This window comes from Salvia miltiorrhiza, chromosome 3, assembly GCF_028751815.1.
Source record: "Salvia miltiorrhiza cultivar Shanhuang (shh) chromosome 3, IMPLAD_Smil_shh, whole genome shotgun sequence".
NCBI classification, from domain to species: Eukaryota; Viridiplantae; Streptophyta; class Magnoliopsida; order Lamiales; family Lamiaceae; genus Salvia; species Salvia miltiorrhiza.
This window is the reverse complement of record NC_080389.1, coordinates 60,312,310-60,335,875: the sequence shown is the minus strand read 5'-3', so window position 1 is coordinate 60,335,875 and position 23,566 is coordinate 60,312,310. Positions and strand designations below refer to the sequence as shown.

Below are 23,566 nucleotides of genomic sequence, written 5' to 3'. Positions count from 1 at the left end.
ATTAATCCTTAAAAAAATTATAATTCTTACCACTTTTAACCAATTTACATCTTTTATTTTCATAACTAAATTTGTCCATGTGAAGATCTATTTTACGTTATTCTTCTTTTTTGATATTGAAAAAAAAAATACCGTGAGGAATCTTTGAAGTTGATGTTTGTTTTCTCATCATCCAAAACTTCTTAATAATCGACTGATCAATCAACAGCTAACCTTCGATAATTTCAAAGGTAGAATGAGAAATTTTAGCAGCCATCAAAGAAAAAAGGTTAGTAAATGTTGTTTATTCCACTTATGTGCTGATTGTAGTGTTCATACTTGCGAGTTGAGTGATTGTTGAAACTGGTGAGATTGTATGGATGCCTATAACAAGTTTGTTGAAATGCCCAAACAAACGTGAAAAAAAAAAAAAAAAAAAAACTCAGGAAAATTAATTTAGTTACGAGTCAATTCTCCATTCTGTTATTTGTGATCCTCTCTCCTTGCATCTAAGTGCGAATGTAAGGGACTTGCAGGGAGAATGGCATAAATATATATACATATATGTCATATACATCCTTAAAAATGTTCATTTTTCTAGGAATTCGCCTCCTTCAAACTTAGATGAGGAGCCGCCGTGATAAGAGCATTCTCAAATAACTGTTACAGAAGATAGTGGAAAGATGTGAAGTTAAAAAGTGGAAGCTATGATCATAGAAATGCCGGTAAATTTTGCTCTGCAACCTTGTTAATGTTTGTATCAATGCTAGCATATGATTATGTTAATACATATGTTACATGTTTGTTGCCTGAACCGCTGCAAGTTCTTGACTTTATTGTGCTAAGAATGAATGCCATTTCTAGGAAGGAGCCAACTGCCTTAGTGAGTTTCCTGCGTCATGTTGATGCTAATTGCTGGTTTTGGAAACGATGAACTAGCTCGACTTCTTGTTGTATCACGTTAGACTCTTCTCCTTCATGCCTTATCAGCGAAGCATCCTGCTCGGCTCGAAACTGTATGTAGTAGGCTTCAGGACTCGAGGAAATAGGACTTGGCGGGCCATTGTTGCCTGGTGAGTTCTGCGAGAAGGTTGATGGGCTCGGATGGAAATACTCGTTGGAAGGTTCCATCACTCTTCTTGCACAATCACATCCGCAAACATTGTGATTCTCTCTTTGTTTGGAGTTATTGAACCTTTGGAATAACTCTAGTGATTTGCTTCCTAGTGTTGCCTCTGCATCAGAGCGACGCACAACATGCCAATTCTCGTATAGGAACCTTATCACATAGATTACCAAGGCTAAAGCTCCAGCTATTCCTACAATCATGAAGAGCCCCCAGAAGCTTTCTAGCCCAAGACTACCTGATGAGGAAACGTCACTAGAGTCTGCACATTTGGTATCGTTTTCGAACCATTTCTTCTCAATCTCCATCATCTTCCTTCCCTCGGTAACATTTAATATCGCTCGTGAAATATCAGGTACTAGTGGAGATCCTATAGGAAACACCTGTATGTGTGTGTATATCAATAAATAACAAGCATGTGTAAGATATGAATATAACTCGAAAGATGAGGGATGAGATACATACAAAGCCAAAACCACCTGTCTTGTATGTTGGGCCAACCATGACGTATTTTGAACAGTATTTGGTGAGGGAAAGCTTTATATATGGTATCTCATCAAAAGCAGCAGCTATACCACCATTTGCACTCCCTTTTTTGAAAAGTTGATCTAATTCCTCAGAGGTGCTATATGCCAAAAGTCTGGATTTATCAAAGTTCATACCTTGTAAAAGTTCAAAAACAAATGATCCATTCTTGTAGCCCACATTTTCTTTGTTTCTTATAAGGTCGTTGACATCTGTGATGGCGGGTCGCAGCTCTTGGACTGTCAACATGGAAGTAAGACTAGCTGTGTAGCTTTGCGTGAGTATAAGAACCACGAAGAACCATATAATCAGCAGAAACCTAGACATGTTGCTTATCACTCTCTCCTCTACAAAATGAAATCAAAGGAAATTACGTGTAAGATTAGTGTAATGAATGTGTAATGCTGGAAACAATTATAACTTACTGTGAGCAAACACCATTGTTGAGAAGGCAAACCAGAATATCATGCCTACTTGATGCCGAAGAGGCCCCCTGAAATCTTCATTAATCCGATGTTCAAGAATCCATATAAGGAAGCCCATGAAAACGAATGAGCAAGAGCTTGTCAACCAAAGTTTCCATGTCAGTGGCTTTAAAAATACCCATGCTTTTTTGCTCTTGTCGTTTTTTATCGCTGCAATCATTGAAACACCAGACTCTGTATAGGGCAGGGTGAAGTCGACATACTTTGACCTATTTGCTACGATAGTTACATCTCCAACTGCAGCATCAAATTTCTGCCGAGGAATAAAAAAAAATTATGTGTCTTAACTAAAAACATACTAAATGTGTGTTTTGTGGTTTTTGGATCTTCAAATCGTTAGTGGAAAATATACTTACCCCTTGGTATACTGCATAGACCAATTCATCATAACTGCCGGCTTTCTTGTGGTCTGATGTAGCAAAAGGAACATACTCATACTGCATGCCATATGGTAGTGCTTCGATCACCATATCAAAAACTTCCTTGCAGTAACCTTCCACTGTTGTAGAATTGTTGGAGTTCCAAGTGACATGCATGAACTCAGAGAAACCATATCTTACAGGTACTCCTATTCTCAACTTCTTCCCATTGGTCGGAATGACCCAACCCTTGGGTGGAACTTTCCCATCACCTGGCCATATTATTGATCCGATGTTGGACTTGGATGTTGAGTATGCATTTGTGGTAGATTTTGCAAAGTTGAGCTCTCTAACAATTCCATTATCTTTTGTCCAATATCCTACAACTCGAGGTCCTGCACCAATCACATTGACTATCTGGTAAGGAGGTGATTGGAGTTGTCCGTCAACTAGTTCAAAGTCTCCAGCAAGGCCTCTGAAAGTGGTACTTGACAATGCCTGAATGAGATCAGTTCCAACGCCTGAGACTCCAATGCCTTCAAGATCTGTTGATGTTGTAGAAGAATCATTTACTTTCTTCAGAAATGTAGCATTTCTTACTCTTGCCTTTTCTACTGCCATTGCCAATGCAACCACAGAGTCATAAGCCCAGAGTCCAAAGATGTTCAAATCCAGGTCATGATTTGTTGGGTTTTGCTGCAGAAGCTCTTTCTTGTATCGGAATGTGAAATTGTCAAGCTCCTCCGATTTCAGAATATAAGGCTTTACACCTATAACTCCTTGCATATCTTCTTCCATAACTGAACGATCAATTGAAGTTAACTCGTTTGTCATGCCATCAGTGATGATCCACGCGTAATCTTCGCTCATCATTCCCAGTAGTTTAGCTTTGGTAAATAGGCGAGAACCAAGACCTGTCAGCATGTGGACAATGAAAACTCTAGTTTGCATTGTCATAAGCTTGTAAAGCTCTGCAACAATCTCATCATCTGTTGCTGATGATGGGATGGTACTCCTGTAAGGTATGCGCACATTTACCTGTTCCAAGGCATCTGCTAAATATGGTATAATCCCTTCTCCAAATCCATTGTCCACATAGATAGGCACAACTTCTCTCCATCCAAAGGCTTGGACTATTGCAGCTATGGCCTTCACTTGAGAAGAGTCGCTTAAGGCAGCACGAACAAAGGATGGACTTCGGATTGACAAGAGAGACGGGCTTGAGGCTGAAAATGTTAAGATCGGTACTTGAGACTTATTACCTAGATTTATCATAAAATTTGCCTGCATCGAGGACAATGGACCTATGATCGCTTGCACTTCAACATTCTTCAGTAGATCTAGAGCTGCATTTCATAATTTCATTGCAAGAAAATTATGTCAGATTACAAATTTCCACATTGTATTTAGGCACAGGTACGAAAACAATACACATTTTGTTCTTCTCTTTGATCTTTAGCCATCCAGTGGCAATTTTTATTTTTTATCTTTTAATTTTATGCACTTTATAGAATAAACATGTTTGTTGATGATGACATTTTCTAACTCCCAAGTTTTATGGCATCCAAGGAATGCAAATAAATTTTTACCTGTGATTTTTCTATTAAAAAGTTGGAAGGCATATGAATCATGCATGGTTAATGAGCAGGGATGCACCTAAAAAGCTTGACTAAGTAATAAAAAGAAGAAAGGAAAAGTTCAAATGCTAACTTATCGTACAAGTCTGATTATCGCAGCTACATATCTATATATATATGTGCAATTGTGCAGCAAACATGTGTCAATTAACATGAAAAGAGTAACAGCCTTCGCTTTTTTCCGATACAGATGCTTGCGGTCGACAGCAAGTGTCCCCAAGATACATCAGCTAAGTTGAATTCGATATGTTGCACCACATGCCGATGTTCCGACGAACTACGTATATTTGGGATTGTATATTACTCTTATGACTCGAACTATATGCAACGACTAAGTTGAACTCAATATGCTGCACGACATGTCGATGTTTCGGCGAACTACTCAATATTCAGGACTGGATATTTCTCCTATGACTTGAACTATATGTAAAATATGATCGGCGGTTGGGTTCAAATGACAATTCCCCTAACCTTTGGGGAGTCGACGTTAGAACATTCGAATACGATCGAGCATATGCGAGCTGTTGGGTTCGAATGGGTGCATCCTCTAACTATGACTAGCACAAAAGTCTTACTAGAGTGCATCATAGTAGTCCACACCTGATTATCTTCTTCTAAAGAGACAAGGCTTATAAATGATATTGGAGACTTGTTTTTTTTTTTTTTTTTGGTCAATGTGGGATACTTAATTCCCCACATTCCTAAGCATTAATTGCTTATTCGTTACAACTTGAAAATAAACAATCAATTATATTAAATGTATGTCCTGAAGACGTAGATTCCAAATCTACAATTAAGTCTCAGCGAATCGACCATAATTATTTATGGATTTACAACCTTTATAACTAATTTTTCCAACAGACAGTAAGTAAAATCATCTCTTAGGCCTTAACTAGATTGGAAAATCATTGCACATGAGCATAGTATTACCTGCTGCAGCTGCCCCGACAACATCTCTCTTGGAGTCCCTCTTGTTGAGAAGCAGCCTAGTCTGGTAGTAGCCATGTCTGCTGTAGAAATCCGAGATTGCCATTTCGATGCAGGTGAACCCCATTTTGCCGACGTCACTGTCCATGTCTACCACCAATCCAACTCTCACAAGGAAAGGCGCCCTACTGCTATTCATGGACAAAGTGCTCAACAAGAGAACCAAAGCAACAAGAGGAGCCTCCAACTTCATCTTCTGCAAATATTTCAGCTCCATCTCAATATATATTCAGATATTGATTATTTTGGGCATGGTCGTTTACTCTATAAGTTACGTGTGTGAATATAATATTGTCGATTGTTACAATATTGAGATCGCTTTGTGAGAAAGAATGTGAGATGAAGTTTCACAAAATTTGAGTGTACCGTACAACTGAATTTATCCGTATCCAAAATAGTACTCCCTCCGTCCCAGCTTTTAATATCCAACTTTCCTTTTTTGGCCGTCTCATATTTTGGTATCCATTTCTATTTTTAGTATAAGTAGGTGGGACCCTTACTCCACTTTAATTATTTTAACTCTCACATAAAATGTGGGACCCTTATTCCACTCACAACACATCAATCACTTTATTAAAACTCGTGTCGTTCTCAACTGGATACCAAAAGCCGGGACGAAGGGAGTACTGATTATTTATATGGGTTGGATCAGGATATGGGTTCAAATCAGAGTACAGATCAAAAGTTAAGTAAAGATATAACCCAATTGCACCGTACACTCATGTCATCAGGTGTACCCAAGACCACTCGTGAAATTTTCCTGATAATACGCATAATGGTAAGATTTTTTGGCAACGCATATAATTAAATATTGACGACTTCAAAAGTCGTTAGTCTTGCTTGCAGATAAAGCGGCAAAAAAAAAAGATTTTTCGAATGCATTGACTGCAACGCTTATTAATTATAATTCAAAGCTAGCTAGCGTTTACCTTGACTATACGAAGCCTTTAATATATACGTACTATAGTAGAGAATGATGTGCATTCGCACGTAAAACGGAGTTATTTTAATAAATATTTTTTTTAAACTAAATTTATATTTATTTTCATTTTATAGCATCATTTATCATTAATTTTAATATAGTTCTTAAACCAATTATTGGATAATCTTTGAAAATTATAATACAATAAAACTCATAAATTTTTTAAAAAAAATCATCTAAATTTAATATAAAATTTAATTTTAATTAATTAAGTATCACCTAATTTTGTCGTCATTAGAAAAAAAAACAGTTCTAATGAATTCTAATACTTAAATGATTATTAAAATATAAACTATAATATATTTTTAGATTTATTATATGTATAATGTATTAAATTATATAATTGGTCTTAAATTAATTAAGTATAGATAATATAATACTAGTCAAATCAAATTTTATACAACATGACTCTTTTATAATAGGCATATATATATAAGGATGCTTTTCAAACTTGTCTTCTTGAGGAAAGATGCCAACCAATTGCTCAAAAATATGAAATAGAAAGAAAATGAAAAACAAAAGATAATAAAAGGAAAGATGCCAACCAATTTTAGCATTTCATACGGTTCAAGTATAATCTTAATGGGCTTCAGATTAGAACTCGGTCAATTACTATAATAAATAGTTGTTCGCATTCCATTAATTCTAACAATAAGTACATTAAAAGAATATAAAGACTTACATTTATGCATTTTTTAAAAAATTGTTACATCTTCTCAAAAAATAATTTTTATTTTTGAAACGAACTAATTTTAATTATTAATGGTTCATAATTTTACTTTAACTTGACGATTAACTCAAATTCAATATTGAAAATCAACTATGAAAGAGAAAGGAGACTAAAATAACACAAATTTAATAAATTAATACTTCTATTATTAAAATAATATATTATGTTCTCTCTTGTGTTTTTTATATATAAAAATAAAATAAAATAAAATAAAAAGAAACCTTAAAAATTGCGAGGGGCTTCAGCCTCCCCTAATCCCCGGAACTATTACTGAGTATGATACATACTTTTTTGAAGGATTAATTATTAATTTTTAATAAAATGAAACAATAATAAGGGGATACTAAAAAATAATAAGTGATACAACAATAACGGATGAAATATCTATCATGCATGGAGCGTTCCAACTACCACAAATAATAAGAAAACTAGATGATGTTGATGTCTTTGAATCGATATTTTCATAACTAAATTTTACTATGTGTGAAGATCTATTTTACGTTCTTCTTCTTTTTTGAGATAAAAAAAATAAAAAAAAAATACCGTGAGGAATCTTTTAACTTAAGTTGATGTTTGTTTACTCATTATCCAAAACTTCTCAATATTCGACTGACCAATCAACATCTAACCTTCGATAATTTCACAGGAAGAATGAGAAATTTGAGCAGCCATCAAAGAAAAAAGGTTAGTAAATGTTGTTTATTCCACTTATGTGCTGATTGTAGTGTAGATACTTGCGTGATTGTTGAAACTGGTGAGATTTTATGGATGCCTATAACATCATGTTTGTTGAAAATTAATATAGATACGAGTCAATGCCTATAACATCATATAAATATATATACATATATCCTTAAAAATGTTCATTTTTCTAGGAATTTGCCTCCTTCAAACTTAGATGAGGAGCCGCCGTGATAAGAGCATTCTCAAATAACTGTACAGAAGATAGTGGAAAGATGTGAAGTTAAAAAGTGGAAGCTATGATCATAGAATTGCTGGTAAGTTTTGCTCTGCAACCTTCTTAATTAATCTTTGTATCTATGGTAGCATAAGATTCTGTGAATACATATGTTACATGTTTGTTGCCTGTGCTAAGAATGAATGCCATTTCTAGGAGCCAACTGCCTAATTGCTGGTTTTGGAAACGATGAACTAGCTCGACTTCTTGTTGCATCACGTTAGACTCTTCTCCTTCATGCCTTATCAGTGATGCATCCTGCTCGACTTGAAATTCTATGTTGTGCGCTTGCGCTTCAGGACTTGGCGGGCCATTGCTGCCTGGTGAGTTCTGCGAGAAGGTTGATGCATCACTCTTCTCGCACAATCACATCCGCAACCATTCTGATAATTCTCTCTTTGTTTGGAGTTCTTGAAAGCATGGAAAGTGAGGTCTTTGTTGTTGAACCTTTGGAATAACTCTAGTGATTTGCTTCCTAGCGTTGCATCTGCAGCCGAGTCCGAGCAACGCCAATTTTCATATAGGAACCTCATCACATAGATTAAAAAGGCTAAAGCTCCAGCTATTCCTACAATCATGAAGAGCCCCCAGAAGCTTTCCAGCCCAAGACTGCCTGATGAGGAATCGTCACTAGAGTTTGCACATTTCGTTTCGCTTTTGAACCATTTCCTCTCAATCTTCTTCATCTCCGTTCCCTCGGTAACATTTAATATCGCCCGTGAAATATCAGGTACTAGTGGAGATCCTATAGGAAACACCTGCATGCACTTGTATATCAATAAATAATATATATACATCGAAAGAAAGACAAGGGATGAATTACATACAAAGCCAAAACCATCTGTCTTGTACGTAGGGCCAACCATGGTGTATTTTGAGCAGTATTTGGCTAGGAAAAGCTTCATATATGGTATCTCATCAAAAGCAGCAGCTATACCACCATTTGCACTCCCTTTTTGGAAAAGCTCATCCATTCCCTCGGTAGAGTTATACGCCACGAGTCTGGATTTATCAAAGTTCATACCTTGTAAAAGTTCAAAAACAAATGATCCATTCTTGTAGCCCACATTTTCTTTGTTTCTTATAAGGTCATTGACATCTGTGATGGCGGGTCGCAGCTCTTGGACTGTCAACATGGAAGTAAGACTAGCTGTGTAGCTTTGCGTGAGTATAAGAACCACGAAGAACCATATAATCAGCAGAAACCTAGACATGTTGCTTATCACCCTCTCCTCTACAAAAGCGAAATCACGTGTTAGATTAATGTAATGTATGTCTACTGCTGGCAACAATTATGACTTACTGTGTGCGAACACCATTGTTGAGAAGGCAAACCAGAATATCGTGCCTACTTGATGCCAAAGAGGGCCCCTGAAGTCTTCATTAATCCGACGTTCAAGAATCCAAATAAGGAAGCCCATGAAAACGAATGAGGAAAAGCTTGTCAACCAAAGTTTCCATGTCAGTGGCTTTAAAAATACCCATGCGTTTTTGCTATTGTCGTTTTTGATCGCTACAACCATTGAAACACCAGACTCTGTATAAGGCAGGGTGAAGTCGACATACTTTGACCTATTTGCTATGATTGTTGCATCTCCAACTACAGCATCAAATATCTGCCCAGGAAAAAAAACAGCTTATGTATCTTAACTAATAACATACTATATGTGTGTTTTGTGGTTTTTGGATCTTCAAATCGTTAGTGGAAAATATACTTACCCCTTGGTATACTGCATAGACCAACTCATCATAACTGCCGTTTGCCGTGTGGTCTGATCTGGCAAAAGGAACATACTCACGCTGCACGCCATATGGTAGTGCTTCGATCACCATATCAAAAACTTCCTTGCAGTAACCTTCCACATTTGTAGAATTGTTGGAGTTCCAAGTAACATGCATGAACTCAAAGAAACCAGCTTTTACAGGTACTCCTATTCTCAACTTCTTTCCATTGGTCGGAAGGACCCAACCCTTGGGTGCAACTGCCCCATCGCCTGGCCATATTATGGGTCCAATGTTGGACTTGGATGTGGAGTATGCATTTGTGGTAGATTTTGCAAAGTTGAGCTCTCTAACAATTCCATTATCTTTTGTCCAATATCCTACAACTCGAGCTCTTGCACCGATCACATTGACTATCTGGTAAGGAGGTGACTGGAGTTGTCCCTCAACTAGTTTAAATTCTCCAGCAAGGCCTCTGAAAGTGGTACTTGACAACGCCTGAATGAGTTCAGTTCCAACGCCCGAGACTCCAAAGCCTTCAAGATCTGTTGATGTTGTTGAATCATTTGCCTTCTTCAGATATGTAGCATTTCTTATTCTTGCCTTTTCTACTGCCATTGCTAATGCAACCGCTGAGTCATACGCCCAGAGTCCAAAGATGTTCAAATCCGGGTCATGATTTGTTGGGTTTTGCTGGTGAAGCTCTTTCTTGTATTTGACTCTGAAGTTGTGAAGCACTTTCGATTTTGGAATATGTGGTTGTACACCTATAACTCCTTGCATATCTTCTTCCATAACTGAACGATCAATTGAAGTTAACTCGTTTGTCATGCCTTCAGTTATGATCCAAACATAGTCTTCACTCATCATTCCCAGTAGTTTAGCTTTGGTGAAGAGGCGAGAACCAAGAGCCGTCCGCATGTGGACAATGAAAACTCTAGTTTGGTATGTCATCAGCTTGGAAAGCTCTGCATCAATACGCTCATCTGTCGCGAATGCTGGTATGACACTCCTGTAAGGTATGTGCACATTTACCTGTTCCAAGGCGTCTGCTAAAAATGGCATAATCCCTTGTCCAAACTCATTATCCACATAGATGGGCACAACCTCTCTCCATCCATAGGCTTGGACTATTGCAGCTATGGCCTTTACTTGGGAAGAGTCGCTTAAGGTAGCACGAACAAAGTATGGACTTTGGATTGACAAGAGAGACGGGCTTGTGGCTGAAAAGGTTATGATCGGTACTTGAGACTTATTACCAAGATTTATCATAAAATTTGCCTGCATCGAGGACGATGGACCTATGATTGCTTGCACTTCAACATTCTTCAGTAGATCTAGAGCTGCATTTCATATTTTCATTGCAAGAAAATTATGTCACATTACAAATTTCCACATTGCATTAGGCAAAGGTATGAAAAGAATACACTTTTTTTTTTCTTTGGTCTTTAGCCATCCAGTGGCAATTTGTATTTTTTAGTTTATGCACTTTATAGAATAAACCTGTTAATTTGTTGATGATGACATTTTGATCTTGATTTCAATTTCTAACTCCAAGTTTTATGGCGATTAAGCTCTAATGTTGATATTATTAGTAGAGCATGAAACATCTGTTTCTGTTGCTTGTGAACATTCTTTTCTATCATGCAAGGTATGCAAATAAATTGGTATCTCAAGGACTTTATACGAACCGAGCCGAGCCGAATACCTCCAGGCTCGGGCTCGGTTTGTGAAGATTCGGTTTGTGAAGATTTGGTTCGGCTCGAGCTCGAGCTCGGCTCGCTTATATAATATCAAGCTCAAGTTTGGTTCGAATTCGGCTCGTTAATTATTCGTTTATCTCGAGCTCGGGCTCGGCTCGAATTTCAAGCTCGATTTCAAATTCAAGCTCGAATTCGAGCTCGGTTCAAATTATTTATAGGGAAAAGGTGTAGATTGGCCCATGAAGTAGTAGCCCTTATAGCGTATAACCCCTCTTATTCACTGTGTGTGCAACTAAACCCTCAAATTCAAAAAAATGGTTCAATTTAGCCCCTCTGACCAAACGGTGTTATCCCACCGTTAGTCAAACTTTTTTTTTTTAATTAAAAAGTGGGGGGGCCATCTTCCCCAACATCGTCGCCTACTTCTGCAGCAATCTCTCCACATCAATGGCGCTAACCCTAGCTCGAGTGCTTCTCTGCCAATTTAACCCCTTTATCTAGGGGTGAGCAGAAACCGAACCGACACTGAAAATCGAACCGAACCGAACTGGATTGGTGCGGTTCGGTCTCAATTCTATTGGTTCGGTTTTCGGTTCGATTTTGAAAAGTAAAAACCAAAAATTTTTGGTTTGGTGTCGGTTTTCATTTTTTGGTTGGGTTTTAAACCGAACCGAACCGATACATATTAATATTTTATTATATATAATTATTTTATAATATATAATTATTTTTCTAATTTTTTAACCTAAAACTAAAACCCTAATTCACAATTATAATATATAATTATTTATCATGTTCATGTTGTGGGGATTTGACATTTGAAATTTGTGTATTTTACATTATTTTATAATTTTTAATTGATATTTTCGAAAAAAAATAAAATAAAAAAAATTGCATCGTTCGGTTCGGCCGATGGTTTTATCGGTTCAGTTTCGGACCCCCAATTGGTGCGATTCGGTTCCAATTTTAACCATCGGTTCGGTTTTCGGTTTTGAGTTTTTGGTTCGATTTTACACCGAACCGAACCGATGCTCACCCCTACCTTTATCGACGGCCTCGGCACCGCCAACACCAGCTTAGCCCTAATCGGCGGCGGCCTCCACGCCCTAATGGAGACCGATCTCCCCTACCAAGTGAAGATAGCGCCGGAAGGAGAAATCACCACCGTCGGCTGCCGCGATTTCTGCAACAACAACCGCTTCTTCCTCACCATGATTGCGCACCCGAAAATCGACCCCGACACCGGCGAGGCCTTCGCCTTCAGATACTTCGTTGTGCCGCCTTTCCTGACCCATTTCAGAGTCGACCGCGACTGAGCAAAGCAGCGCGACGTCCCGATTTTCTCTCTGGAGAGCCCGTCGTACATCCATGATTTCACGATGACGAAGAATCACGCCGTGTTTCCAGATCCGTAGATCATGATCAGGCCTTTCGAGATGTTGAGAGGAAAGCCGGTGTTAAGTGTTGATGCAGGTATATTGCCGAAGCTAGGCGTGATCCGGCGATACGCAGAGGATGAGAGAGAGATGGAGCCTGGGTTGTTGCTGCTGTTGCTGCTGACGTTCAGCTGTTGCGGTTGCGTCGTGGATGAGCGGCTGGTGGTGGAAGGTGGCGGTGGCGGTGGAGTGGCCGAGAGAGAGATGAGAGTTGAGCAAGACTAATAGCGGGCCCCACTTTTTAATTAAAAAAAAATTGACTAACTGTGGGATAACACCGTTTGGTTAGAGGGGCTAAATTGAGCCATTTTTTGAGTTCGGGTGTTTAGTTGCACACACAGTGAGTAAGAGGGGTTATACGCTATAAGGGCTACTACTACGGGGGCGAATCTGCACCTTTTCCCTTATTTATATATTAAGGTTTCATTAAAATAAAAAAATTATATTTGTTCATATATTACTAGACTATCTATGAATCATAATTTATAATTTATTTTTAACAAATAGATAATTCATCAAGTTAGTAGTAATTTTTTTAAATTATGAGTATTATTTTTATTATTTAAAAATTATTTAACAAATAAAATATATAAAATTATTATTTAATGAACCTATTCGTGAGCCTATTCGCAAATATATTCGTGAACTTATTCGTGAGCCTATTCGTAAACATATTCGCGAGCCTATTCCGACTAGGAAAAAAAGAAGAAGAAAGGAAGAATATAAATGCTAGCTAGATTAAGCTCAAAGAACAGCCTAACTTATCATACATGTCTGATTATCGCAGCTACATATATATGGTGCATGCGGCAAACATGCGTCAATTAACATGAAAAGAGTAATGGATTTCACTTTTTTCTGTGGTTGCACAGTGTTGGAATCAGATGGACTGGCAAAACCGGCATGATACAGCAAAGAATAAAATAGATAAAGTAAGTAAAGTTTTCCCATGTTCAATTCAGAATCATATATTAGGGCCCACTACAAGAAAAACACGCGTTTAACGACCGAAATTAACGACCGGAAATTTCGGTCGTTAATTTTGCGGCCTTAACGACCAATTTACGACCGTTTAACGATCGATTTTATTTTTTATTTATTTTTATTTTTTAACGATTCTAATTATTTTTTTAATATTTTAATATTTAATTTTTTTTAACGACCGAATTTTCGGTCGTAAAAATTATTTTTTTATATTTTAATTATTTTTTAATTTTAACGACCGAAAATTCGGTCGTTAATATATATTTTTATATTTTTTTATTAAAAAATTATTTTTTTTTTTAAAAAAATAATTTTTTTTTTAAAATTAATTTTTTTAACGACCGAATTATTCGGTCGTTAATATTATTTTTTAATTTTTTTTTTAATTTTTTATTTTTTTAATATTTTTTAAATAAAAAAAAATTAATTATTTTTTTAAAGACCGAATTTTTCGATCGTTAAAATTATTTTTATTTATTTTTTATTTTTTTTACTTATTTATTTTTTTTATTTATTAACGACCGAATAATCGGTCGTTAATTTTATTTTTATTTTTTAAATATTAAAAATTTTAAATTTCTTTTTTATTTTTATTTATTTTTATTTTTATTTATTGTTATTTTTTGATTATATATAAATATATATATATATATATATTTATTTATTTTTTAGTAATTTTCTATTTAATTATTTTTTTCAAATTATAGAGAATATTTTGAAAATGATTGTTATTTTCATAATATTATTCTATAAAAATAGATAATATTGATTATTAATAAAAATGTGATATTATTTGCAAATAATAATAAATTATTAGACTTATTATAATAAATTATTAGACTTATTAGATTTTCTAAATTATTAGATTCATTATTTTCAAAATATTAATAATTTTATTATTTTAAAATAATAAAATTATTTTTCAAATATTAATTTTATTAATATTGATTATTTGATTTAATATTGATTTTGTTGATTTGATTGTTATTTTTCATACTCATATTTTCTTTTCTTTTTTTTAATTACGATAATATTATTTTTTTATTATTTTAAATTCGATCGTATATTTATCGTCAATGTTTCGCCGACACCACAAATCTTAGTTATTATCTCGACATATTATAAGGTTATGAATGATTAATGATATTTTATATTGAATTAGAGTTTAAATGAATTAATAGGTACTATATATATCAATAATACGAGTGTTCTCTATTGGTGACTACTCGAAAGGAACTTAAAGGTTAAGCGTGCTTGACTTAGAGCACAAGTAAGATGGGTGACCTACTGGGAAGTCCGTCAAATGATATGCAATTAAGGTCAAAATACATTAGAAATACAGAAATACACTAAAAATACTTGTGGGATACAAAGATATAAAAATATATATATATATATATATATATATTTTTCGAAAAAAAAATATTTTTTTTTATTAATTTTATTCGGTCGTTAAAAATAAAATTTCGATCGTTATTTAAAAAAATAAAAAAAAATAATTTTTTTATTTATATTTTTTATTTTATTTTCTCTTTTTAACGACCGAAATTTCGGTCGTTAAATTTAACAATCGAAAAAACGCTCGTTAAAACTCGGGCGACGATGCAAACAACGACCGAAAAAAACGATCGTTAAATCGGTCGTTAAAAATATTAACGACCGATTTTTGGGTTTTAACGACCGAAATTTCGATCGTTAGAGCCGCATTTTCTTGTAGTGGCCTTAAACTAGATTATAGTAGTGTAATAAGTAGTATTACTATCACCTGCAGCAGCTGCCCCAACAACATCTCTCCTGGAGTGCCTCTTGTTGAGAAGCAGCCTAGTCTGGTAGTGGCCATTTCTGGTGTAGAAATCCGAGAGCGCCATTGTGATGCAGGTGGACCCCATTTTTCCGACATAATCGTCCATGTCTAGCACCACTCCAACTCTCACAGGGAAAGGTGTGCTCTGCGCCGTAGCGCTATTCATGGACAAAGTGTTCAAGAAGAGAACCAAAACAACAAGAGGAGCCTCCAACTTCATCTTGTTCAGCTCTCAAAATTCATGAGTTGATGATTATTTTGGGCACAGTTATACATCCAAAGAGACGTCAAAATTTGGAGAGGTATTTGCATGCTCATTGAGTCGACTCTATAGTTACTTGTGTCAACATAATAGTATTAATTGTCGATAGTTACATTGAAATCGATTTGTGGGATAGAATGTGAGATGGAATTTTCCTGCGACGCGTATCATTAAGAGGGTGTTTGACTGAGCTTATAAGCTCCTCCAAAATAGCTTATAAGCTCTTTCAAAGTGTTTGGCAAAATAAGCTCCCCAAAAAATAAGTTCATCTACCCCAACTTATTTTTTTATAATCTCATATGCAACAATTTTTTTACAAATATTTTTCAACTATAATTTATTATTTTCATCATATATCATTTAAGTTCATTTTTCTTCGATTTTCTCTCTCTAAAAAAATATTGTCTCTCTCTTGCAAAAAAAATTCTCTCTCTAACTTATAAACTCAATTATCCAAACACTTTGACAATTTATAAGCTCTTAAAAATGACATCTTATAAGCTCTTGAAACATCTTATAAGCTCCAAGAGCTTATAAGCTATTTAAAATAAGCTTACCCAAACACCCTCTAAATATAATTGTGGACTTGAAAAGTCGTTAGCTTGATTGCAGTTAAAACGACAAAAAATGATTTTCGAATGTATATTAGACTAGTACTGCGTTTACCTTGACTATATCAAGCCATTAATATAAGGATGCTTTGCAAACTTGTTTGCTTGAGGAAAGATGCTAACCAATCGCTCAAAAATATGAAATACAAAGAAAATGAAAAGCAAAAGTTAATTAATGTGGGGTTATGAAAGGAGGAGACATCCAAGTAGTTTGGATCGATATTTTCATAACTAAATTAATAAACATTAGCTTGTATTGTTATGTATTGGCGCTCATATATTTGTGTTCAGCCACTTGTATGTATATCGCAATTCATTTTTTATTTTATACAAATTACATGACACACAATGCTTCTTATAAAACTGTAATTAACCGTTACAGGCAATTCGACATATACTCTTAAGAGTTAACTAAGTGAACTCTCTGTCAAGTCATATTTAATTTAATAGGCACATAACTAAAAATCAGATTTCAAATAATAAAAGATCAACATTTACATGCATGCAGAAAATTAACTTTGTAATACATGGGCCCGTTTGATTTTCAGTATTGGATTAATCAGGATATAAATTATCCTGATAATTTAGTGTGGATTAATCATGATTTCTAATCTCAGATGGGTGTTTGATATCATTGGTAATTAATCCCAAAAAGTGTTTGGTATCCATTGAAATAGATTGGATTAACATACCAAATACCTAAATTAGTAGCCTATGGAGGGGGTGGAATAATTAGTGTGGGTTAATCCCATGGGGGAGGTGGAATAATTAGTGTGGGTTAATCCCACAAAATAAGCTAGGGTCTTGGGATAAACCTGGAGTTGACCATATTAGTAACACATAATATCAAACACTACATAAATCCATATTAATTTAACTTATCCTGCTTTTAAACCCATATCAAACAGGCCCTTAACTATTCTGGCAACCAATTATAAATTGAGTGGCGATAAATGATTATGTAGGATAATTTGTAATCAGGATATTTAGCGTGGATAATGACAGATTATTAATACTGAGTTGGTGTTTGCTATCATGGCTAAATACAGAATATCCTGGTTTAAGTTAATCCTAGGGGGAGGTGGTATTATTAATCCTAAAAAATCTGGATTAATAATACTACTAGGTCGTGGAATTAAATCGGGTCATCCGCATTATTACTAAATAATATCAAACACTAGATTGATTTGTACTAAATTAGTTAATACAGTGTATTAGCCAATATCAAACACGCTCTATATGTATATACATAACAGGCTGACTTTCCAAGTTCTCAAGATTACAGAGAAAGTGTCGAAAATCCAAATCCGATCCTCAAAACCATTCCATCTCTCACTAATTACAAAATTCGGCTCTAGTATTTAACAAAATACATCAAAATCCATTAAATCAAGTTACCCATAATATCACATTCCAAAAACAAATAGAAAAGAAACATCAATCCCCCTTAGATTTATCGGATAGCAAAGATCTCATCTCCATTAATACCTAATCGCGCATCACCATAGTGTTGAATAAGCTGCTCGTAATTCAGTTAATTGATGAAACTTTTGGCCTCTTTAGAATTAATTTAAACCTAAATTTGAATGGTTATTCATGCATTACCAACAATTTATTCAACCCTATATATTGACTTATTTATATCAATTCTCATTATCACAGTATATGATCATTCTCATTTAAACCATTCCCTACACATATATATTTTAAACGTTGTTATTAAATTATATAATGCGCGCGGATTTTAACTTTAACTGAAGTTTGCATGTATCACAGAACCTGATTTAGCAACGTCGTCATTATTTTCAATAGATACAACAACTTCATACTACATTTAATGCCAAATCAACTTCCGGCAATACATGTTAGCTTTAATCAATTGAAAATTTTAACTCAAACTATTAAGTTCATATTTGTATTCGTTGTTCATGAACTTATATTCATGGTTCATGAACAATTTCGTATAACAATTTATATTCGTTGTTCATAAACCACAAATATAAGTACAAACCATATTTATAATATTTGTAAATTGATCAGACTAAATAATCACACCACAAAATCAAAATCCATATTATAATTTAAAAATAAGCCAGAAACACAATCTGATCACGATTCATTAATGTCGAATTATAATTTAATTAGGGCCAATTCACCTACTCAAAATTCTATAAAAAATCGCCATAATAACACGAGCACAATGTATGAATCATCTTCTTCCTCATTTAAGGTGACAAAAAAAAGTAGCAGAATAAAAATGGCGGCGAGGCAGACAAGGGGGCGGCAGAGGATCCCAATGCGGCTGATACAGAACCAAGACGACCTCTACGCCTCCTTCTCGAAGCGGCGCCTCGGCCTCTTCAAGAAGGCCAGCGAGCTCAGCACCCTCTGCGGCGCCGACGTCGGCGTCATCGTGTTCTCGCCCACAGACAACCCCTTCTCCTTCTTCTCCCCGACCATGGACTCCGTCCTCGACCGCTACCTCCACCCCGACCGCCCCACGCGCCACTCCGCACGCGCCATCGACTCCCACGCGCGCGCGCGCATCGACGCCCTCAACAAGCGCCTCGACGACCTGCTCGACCAGAAGCTCCGCCTCAAAGACTACCAGCGCCGCCTCGACGAGGCGGATCAGGCCAGGCAGAAAGCCTGGTGGGAAGAAACCGCCGTCGACGGCCTCGATAAGGAGCAGGTGAGGCAGTGGACGGCGTGGTTCGGGAATTTCAAAGCTCGGGTTGAGGATAAGGTGGCGCGGCTGCGGAATGGAGGATCGAGTTCGTCGGCGGCGGCGGCGGCGGATCCGTTTTACCGTCGCGTCTTTGCGCCTCAGTATCGGTATTATGTGAGTCCGGAGGGTGGTGGTGGTGGAAGTGGGCAGAATGTTTTTCCGGCGGCGGGGCATGTGGATGGGTCCGGTGGTGGTCGACATTTGTGCCCTAATTTGGTGCCTCGGAGTCAGGGTATTCCGTCGGCAAATTTGTGTTTTCCTCTTGCTTCGGGAGTTGAGAATATTCCATCTGCTGCTGCTGGGGAAGAAGAAGCTGTTACCTCCAATCAAGGGGGGAGTTAGTTTTAGCTATGGCAAAATGTGTTTTCTTTTACTTCTACTATTTCTTCATCTACATGTTACTCCATTTCCATGCACTATGAATTGATCATTTTGATATCTGAAATTTACTACTAATAATCATTTATTCAAGGTTTAATTGCCCATAACGTACTGAACTTTCATCTAATTTTAATTTTGCACACAAACTTTGAGCTGCGGCGTGATAATTACTAAACTTTTGATTTTATTCCAAATTTCGACAAAATACCAAGCTAATATATAATATGGTGTGTCAATTTTGACTTGACGTATTTATTCTTACATGCGTGACAATTAGTTGATAAAATAATATTTTTTATTTAATTTCTTATCAATAAAAAAAGAACACAAAGCAAATAATTCAAATTATCAATAATTTAATATATCAAATCAAATAATATTATTTTTTAGTTGAATTAATTAATTGAATAAATTCGATAATAGTAAGGGACTTCTTTGAATTTAGGTGTGTCAACAAAAGAACATTTTAATTATCAATAACTTAATATATAAAAAAATTATTTAGCTAAGAAATAAAGTTTATTAAATTTTCATTATCTAAAGATTATTTTTTTTTATAAAATATACATATTAATTTATACTATTTGAATGACTTCTATTTTATATATTGGAGTAATTAGTTGTGTAATAGTGAACTAGAAAAATTTTTATTTAAACTTGAGAATTAAAAAAAAATACTATTATTTGATTTGATATATTAAGTTATTGACAATTTGGGTTATTTACTTTGTGTTCTTTTTTTATTAATAAAAAATTAACAATAGATACACCACGTGAAATATTGGCACGTCATATTAATTTGGTATTTGGCCGAAATTTGGATTAGTAGCAAAATCAGATAAAATCTAAAGTTTAGTAATTTTCACGCTATATTTCAAAGTTTGTATGTAAAATCAGAATTGGACGAAAGTTCAATATTTTAAGGGCAATTAACCCTTTATTCAAATAGATCTTTTTTCATTTGCATGGATTCAATTCCAAGTGAAATCGTGATCACCTCTTTTCTTTAACCATCTACTATAAAACGACGTGGTTCGGCTAGACATTGTGGAATTTCCGTGCCAGTTTTCTTCTTCTTCTTCCATTTTTTTTTTCTTAGCGTCAAACATATTACACTCCCAAGTATTTGTGGAGCATAATAGACAACCTAATATGTAAACTCTTGAAATTATACTATTAAAGATATGATCTAATCAAATACTCCCTCCGTCCCATTAATAAAGACATAGGTCTTTTGGGCACGGAGATTAAAGAGAGGTAGATTAGTTGTTAAAGTGTTGTGGCCCACCACTATTAGTGTAGTTGATTAATAAAGACATAGGTCTTTTGGGCACGGAGATTAAGGAGAGGTAGATTAGTTGTTAAAGTGTTGTGGCCCACCACTATTAGTGTAGTTGATTAGTTTTAATTTAGTATATTTATTTATTTCTATTTAATGTTTTAGTTGAATTTTAAATTTTTGTAATTTCATTAATTTTGAAAATTTTAATTAATTTAAATGAATTAAATAAAAAATATTGTCTGGAAACTCAACCACCACCGCCGCCTCCGACAACCACCACCGCCACCTCAGAAATTCAATCCCCAATTCATACCCAAAATCGACACTACCGCCGCCGCCTACGACAACCACCACCACCTCAGAAATTCACCCCCCAAATCAAACCCAGAAATCAAACCCAAAATCGAACTTGCAAAATCGAACCCAAAAATCGAATCGCGGCAAACCCTAGCCCCTAACCCAAAAATCGAATCGCGGTAGACACAGAGTTTAGGGAGAGAGAGATGAGCGAGAGAGATGAGGGAGAACCGAGAGGGGAAGAGAGAGGAGTCGGACAGAGAGAGATGCGAGGGGAAGAAGGAAGGCGGTCGCGGCGCGGCCCCAGAGCCGCCGTCGACTGGAGAAGGAGAAGCAGGCGGCGGCGGAGAAGGAGAAGAAAGGGGGAGGGGCGCCGCGCTGCAAACCCTAGTCCACCGGCGAGGAGGGAGAGAACGAAGGAGAGGAGGCAAACGATTCCGTCGGAGGAAGCGAAGCCACCGCTGCTGTGCAGTCGAAAGGAGAAGAGAGAGGGGTGGGTGACGGCCGAACAGGGGGTGGGTGACGGCTGTTCAGCCGGAGAAGAAGCAGCAGGCGGCGGCTGCACCACTGAGGCGACGTCTTCGTCAGGCAAGAGAGAAAAGAGAGAGAGAGAGGGCGAGATGGGGATGGATACCGCCGGCCTTCGTCGGGAGGTGTTGCGATCAGGGCGGCGCCGGCGGCGAGAGAGCCGAGAGAGAGAGGGGGGGTCGATTCTGGGAGAGAGAGGCAGAGGGTAGAAAATTGGTTTAGGGTTTTTTTTGTCTTATTTATACTTTGATTAAGGTGCAATTAACTAGTGTATATTAAAGCCTAATTCTTTCCTTATTTGGAAGTATGTCTTTATTATTGGGACACCCAAAGTGTGTCTTCAATAATGGGACGGAGGGAGTATATAATACGATTTGGGATTCCTGCGCTCTCCTTGATCCGGGGTCCTACGTAATATATTTAAAATTTCACCATTCAAAATCTCTGCAATTCTAGAGCTTCTAGCTTTATAATATACGGAGGCTTTATAATATACATGACATGTGGCAATATAGATCCACATCAGCTATTTTATTTAAATTTTTAAAAACATAGCAAGAATAATTTCTCTATGCTAATTCCCAAATCTCATCCCCTTCCCTCCCGTCTCTACTCCCGCACGGCGCCCCGCCCCTCCCACCGCTGCGATCTGCTTCGCCAGACCACCCCGTCCCCTTCCCCCGCCGCGATCTGCCCCCTCCCATCTCCACACCGGTTCTTTTTCCCCAAAATTCTCAAATCCTAATTTCACAGACTCTCCCTCCCCCGTGTCGATTCGCACTCCCAAGTCAGCGCCGCCGCCCCTTCTCCTTTCCTCGTTTCAACGCCAGAGTCTCCCTCCCTCGCTTCAATTCGCCGCAGTCCGGCCCCAAGTCAGTGTCGCCGCCCTTTCCTCCCGTTTCAACACCAGACTCTCTCTTCCCGCAACAGCCCTACCCCCAAGTCGGCGCTGCCGCCAATGGCTGCCTTGCGTCTGGCACCACCGCCGTCAATCCGCCGGACATTACTTGGCTCCGAAACAGTTCTTGATTAGCCATGGTAAGTATTCTATTAGGAAAGATTATATTTGATTATTATGAATATGGAATGATTAGTGTGAATTTTAGAAAGAACAAATTTTGGAAAGAATCATTATGCAATACGATTATATGATTTACCTATCAATCAATAATCAGCCAATTTTAGATACAAATTAACAATGGAAACTTAATAATCTAGGTTTTAGCTATAAATTCATTAGTTCAAATGATGAGAGTTTTACAGCCAATCAATGGTGATTTGTGGCTTCCACTCTTCGTTCTGGTTCAAAGTAAGCTTAATTTCATTATTTATTTTTTGAAAATATTATTATTTTCCCAAATGTGTTTTGAGATCGCCGCAATTTACCTTTATCTCCGTGTTGCAGATTGGATTTAGTTGTTGTCCCTTTCTTTTGGATTTATTTTCTTGATTGGTTATATAGATTTATTAAGCTTTATTGAATTGTCAGTGGTGTAAACTTTTGATTATATTTGTTTATGCTATAGCTGACTTTTACCATCATTTTTGCCTTGATTTTTGTTGGTGCTGCGTTCTCTTTAGTGCCAACAGGATTGATACTTTCCCCTTTGCATAGAGTGTAGATAATATATAAAGATCAATTTTTTTTGGGTTTCTTCATGGCCTACATAAGCGTCAGAAGACTGATTCAAGTTTCGTGTTTCTCCGCTTTAGCTCATATCCTTATGTTCTAAAACCTGGACATTTTCATGCTACAGCTTGTGAATCCGTTGAAAGTCTACAATTGAACTTTGATATGTTTGCAAATGACAGGTGAAATTTATTGGGTAGTAGATTTGATGTTCCTTAATTTTTGAAAAGTATCTTAATGTGTTTATATCTTTGAAAAACAGTGGCGTATGAGATTAAGTTATTAGGGTTAAACTTACTTTAATTTCACATTCATGTGGTTGTTTATGCAAACTCTGAGCGACGTGGTATGGTATTTTGGAAATAGTTGTTGCTCGCTGCCTATGGCTCATGACCAGCTATTGTTGAGGTGAGCTTGCAGTAGCTTTGGA

General features: G+C 36.4%; 3 protein-coding genes and 2 long non-coding RNA genes across 5 annotated transcripts; 3 read left to right on the top strand and 2 right to left on the bottom strand.

Moving 5' to 3' along the window:
- The first annotated feature begins 94 nt into the window (after positions 1 to 94).
- On the top strand, positions 95 to 5,024 carry LOC131015023 (uncharacterized). The gene is made up of 3 exons (XR_009098437.1): positions 95 to 268; positions 581 to 704; positions 4,302 to 5,024. It is a non-coding gene; the product is annotated as an uncharacterized LOC131015023 (long non-coding RNA).
- Positions 694 to 5,361, bottom strand: LOC131015022 (glutamate receptor 2.7-like). Its single transcript, XM_057943216.1, has 5 exons — positions 5,042 to 5,361; positions 2,472 to 3,820; positions 2,056 to 2,368; positions 1,571 to 1,977; positions 694 to 1,488 (listed from the first exon to the last, which is right to left on the bottom strand). The coding sequence occupies exons 1-5, from the start codon at positions 5,313 to 5,315 to the stop codon at positions 877 to 879; spliced, it is 2,955 nt and encodes a 984-aa protein (XP_057799199.1). The 5' UTR covers positions 5,316 to 5,361; the 3' UTR covers positions 694 to 876.
- Positions 5,362 to 7,392: 2,031 nt separating this feature from the next.
- LOC131015021 (uncharacterized) lies at positions 7,393 to 8,059 on the top strand. The gene is made up of 3 exons (XR_009098435.1): positions 7,393 to 7,494; positions 7,686 to 7,808; positions 7,925 to 8,059. It is a non-coding gene; the product is annotated as an uncharacterized LOC131015021 (long non-coding RNA).
- LOC131015020 (glutamate receptor 2.7-like) lies at positions 7,815 to 15,683 on the bottom strand. The gene is made up of 5 exons (XM_057943215.1): positions 15,379 to 15,683; positions 9,488 to 10,833; positions 9,072 to 9,384; positions 8,596 to 9,002; positions 7,815 to 8,526 (listed from the first exon to the last, which is right to left on the bottom strand). The coding sequence occupies exons 1-5, from the start codon at positions 15,635 to 15,637 to the stop codon at positions 8,044 to 8,046; spliced, it is 2,808 nt and encodes a 935-aa protein (XP_057799198.1). The 5' UTR covers positions 15,638 to 15,683; the 3' UTR covers positions 7,815 to 8,043.
- A 2,864-nt stretch (positions 15,684 to 18,547) lies between these two features.
- On the top strand, positions 18,548 to 19,360 carry LOC131019084 (agamous-like MADS-box protein AGL29). The gene has a single exon (XM_057947766.1). It carries the CDS (start codon positions 18,548 to 18,550, stop codon positions 19,358 to 19,360), a length of 813 nt encoding a protein of 270 aa, XP_057803749.1.
- The last annotated feature ends 4,206 nt before the right edge of the window (positions 19,361 to 23,566 follow it).

Excerpts from the sequence above, each read along its gene's own strand:
- LOC131015022 (XM_057943216.1), bottom strand. The coding sequence starts at position 5,315 with ATGGAGCTGAAATATTTGCAGAAGATGAAGTTGGAGGCTCCTCTTGTT. Across the intron at positions 2,369-2,471 it reads TCTATGCAGTATACCAAGGG|AAATTTGATGCTGCAGTTGG; the intron begins GTAAGTATATTT and ends ATTCCTCGGCAG. Across the intron at positions 1,489-1,570 it reads AGACAGGTGGTTTTGGCTTT|GTGTTTCCTATAGGATCTCC; the intron begins GTATGTATCTCA and ends ACACACATACAG.
- LOC131015020 (XM_057943215.1), bottom strand. The coding sequence starts at position 15,637 with ATGAAGTTGGAGGCTCCTCTTGTTGTTTTGGTTCTCTTCTTGAACACT. Across the intron at positions 9,385-9,487 it reads TCTATGCAGTATACCAAGGG|ATATTTGATGCTGTAGTTGG; the intron begins GTAAGTATATTT and ends TTTCCTGGGCAG. Across the intron at positions 8,527-8,595 it reads AGACAGATGGTTTTGGCTTT|GTGTTTCCTATAGGATCTCC; the intron begins GTATGTAATTCA and ends AAGTGCATGCAG.
- LOC131019084 (XM_057947766.1), top strand. The coding sequence starts at position 18,548 with ATGGCGGCGAGGCAGACAAGGGGGCGGCAGAGGATCCCAATGCGGCTG.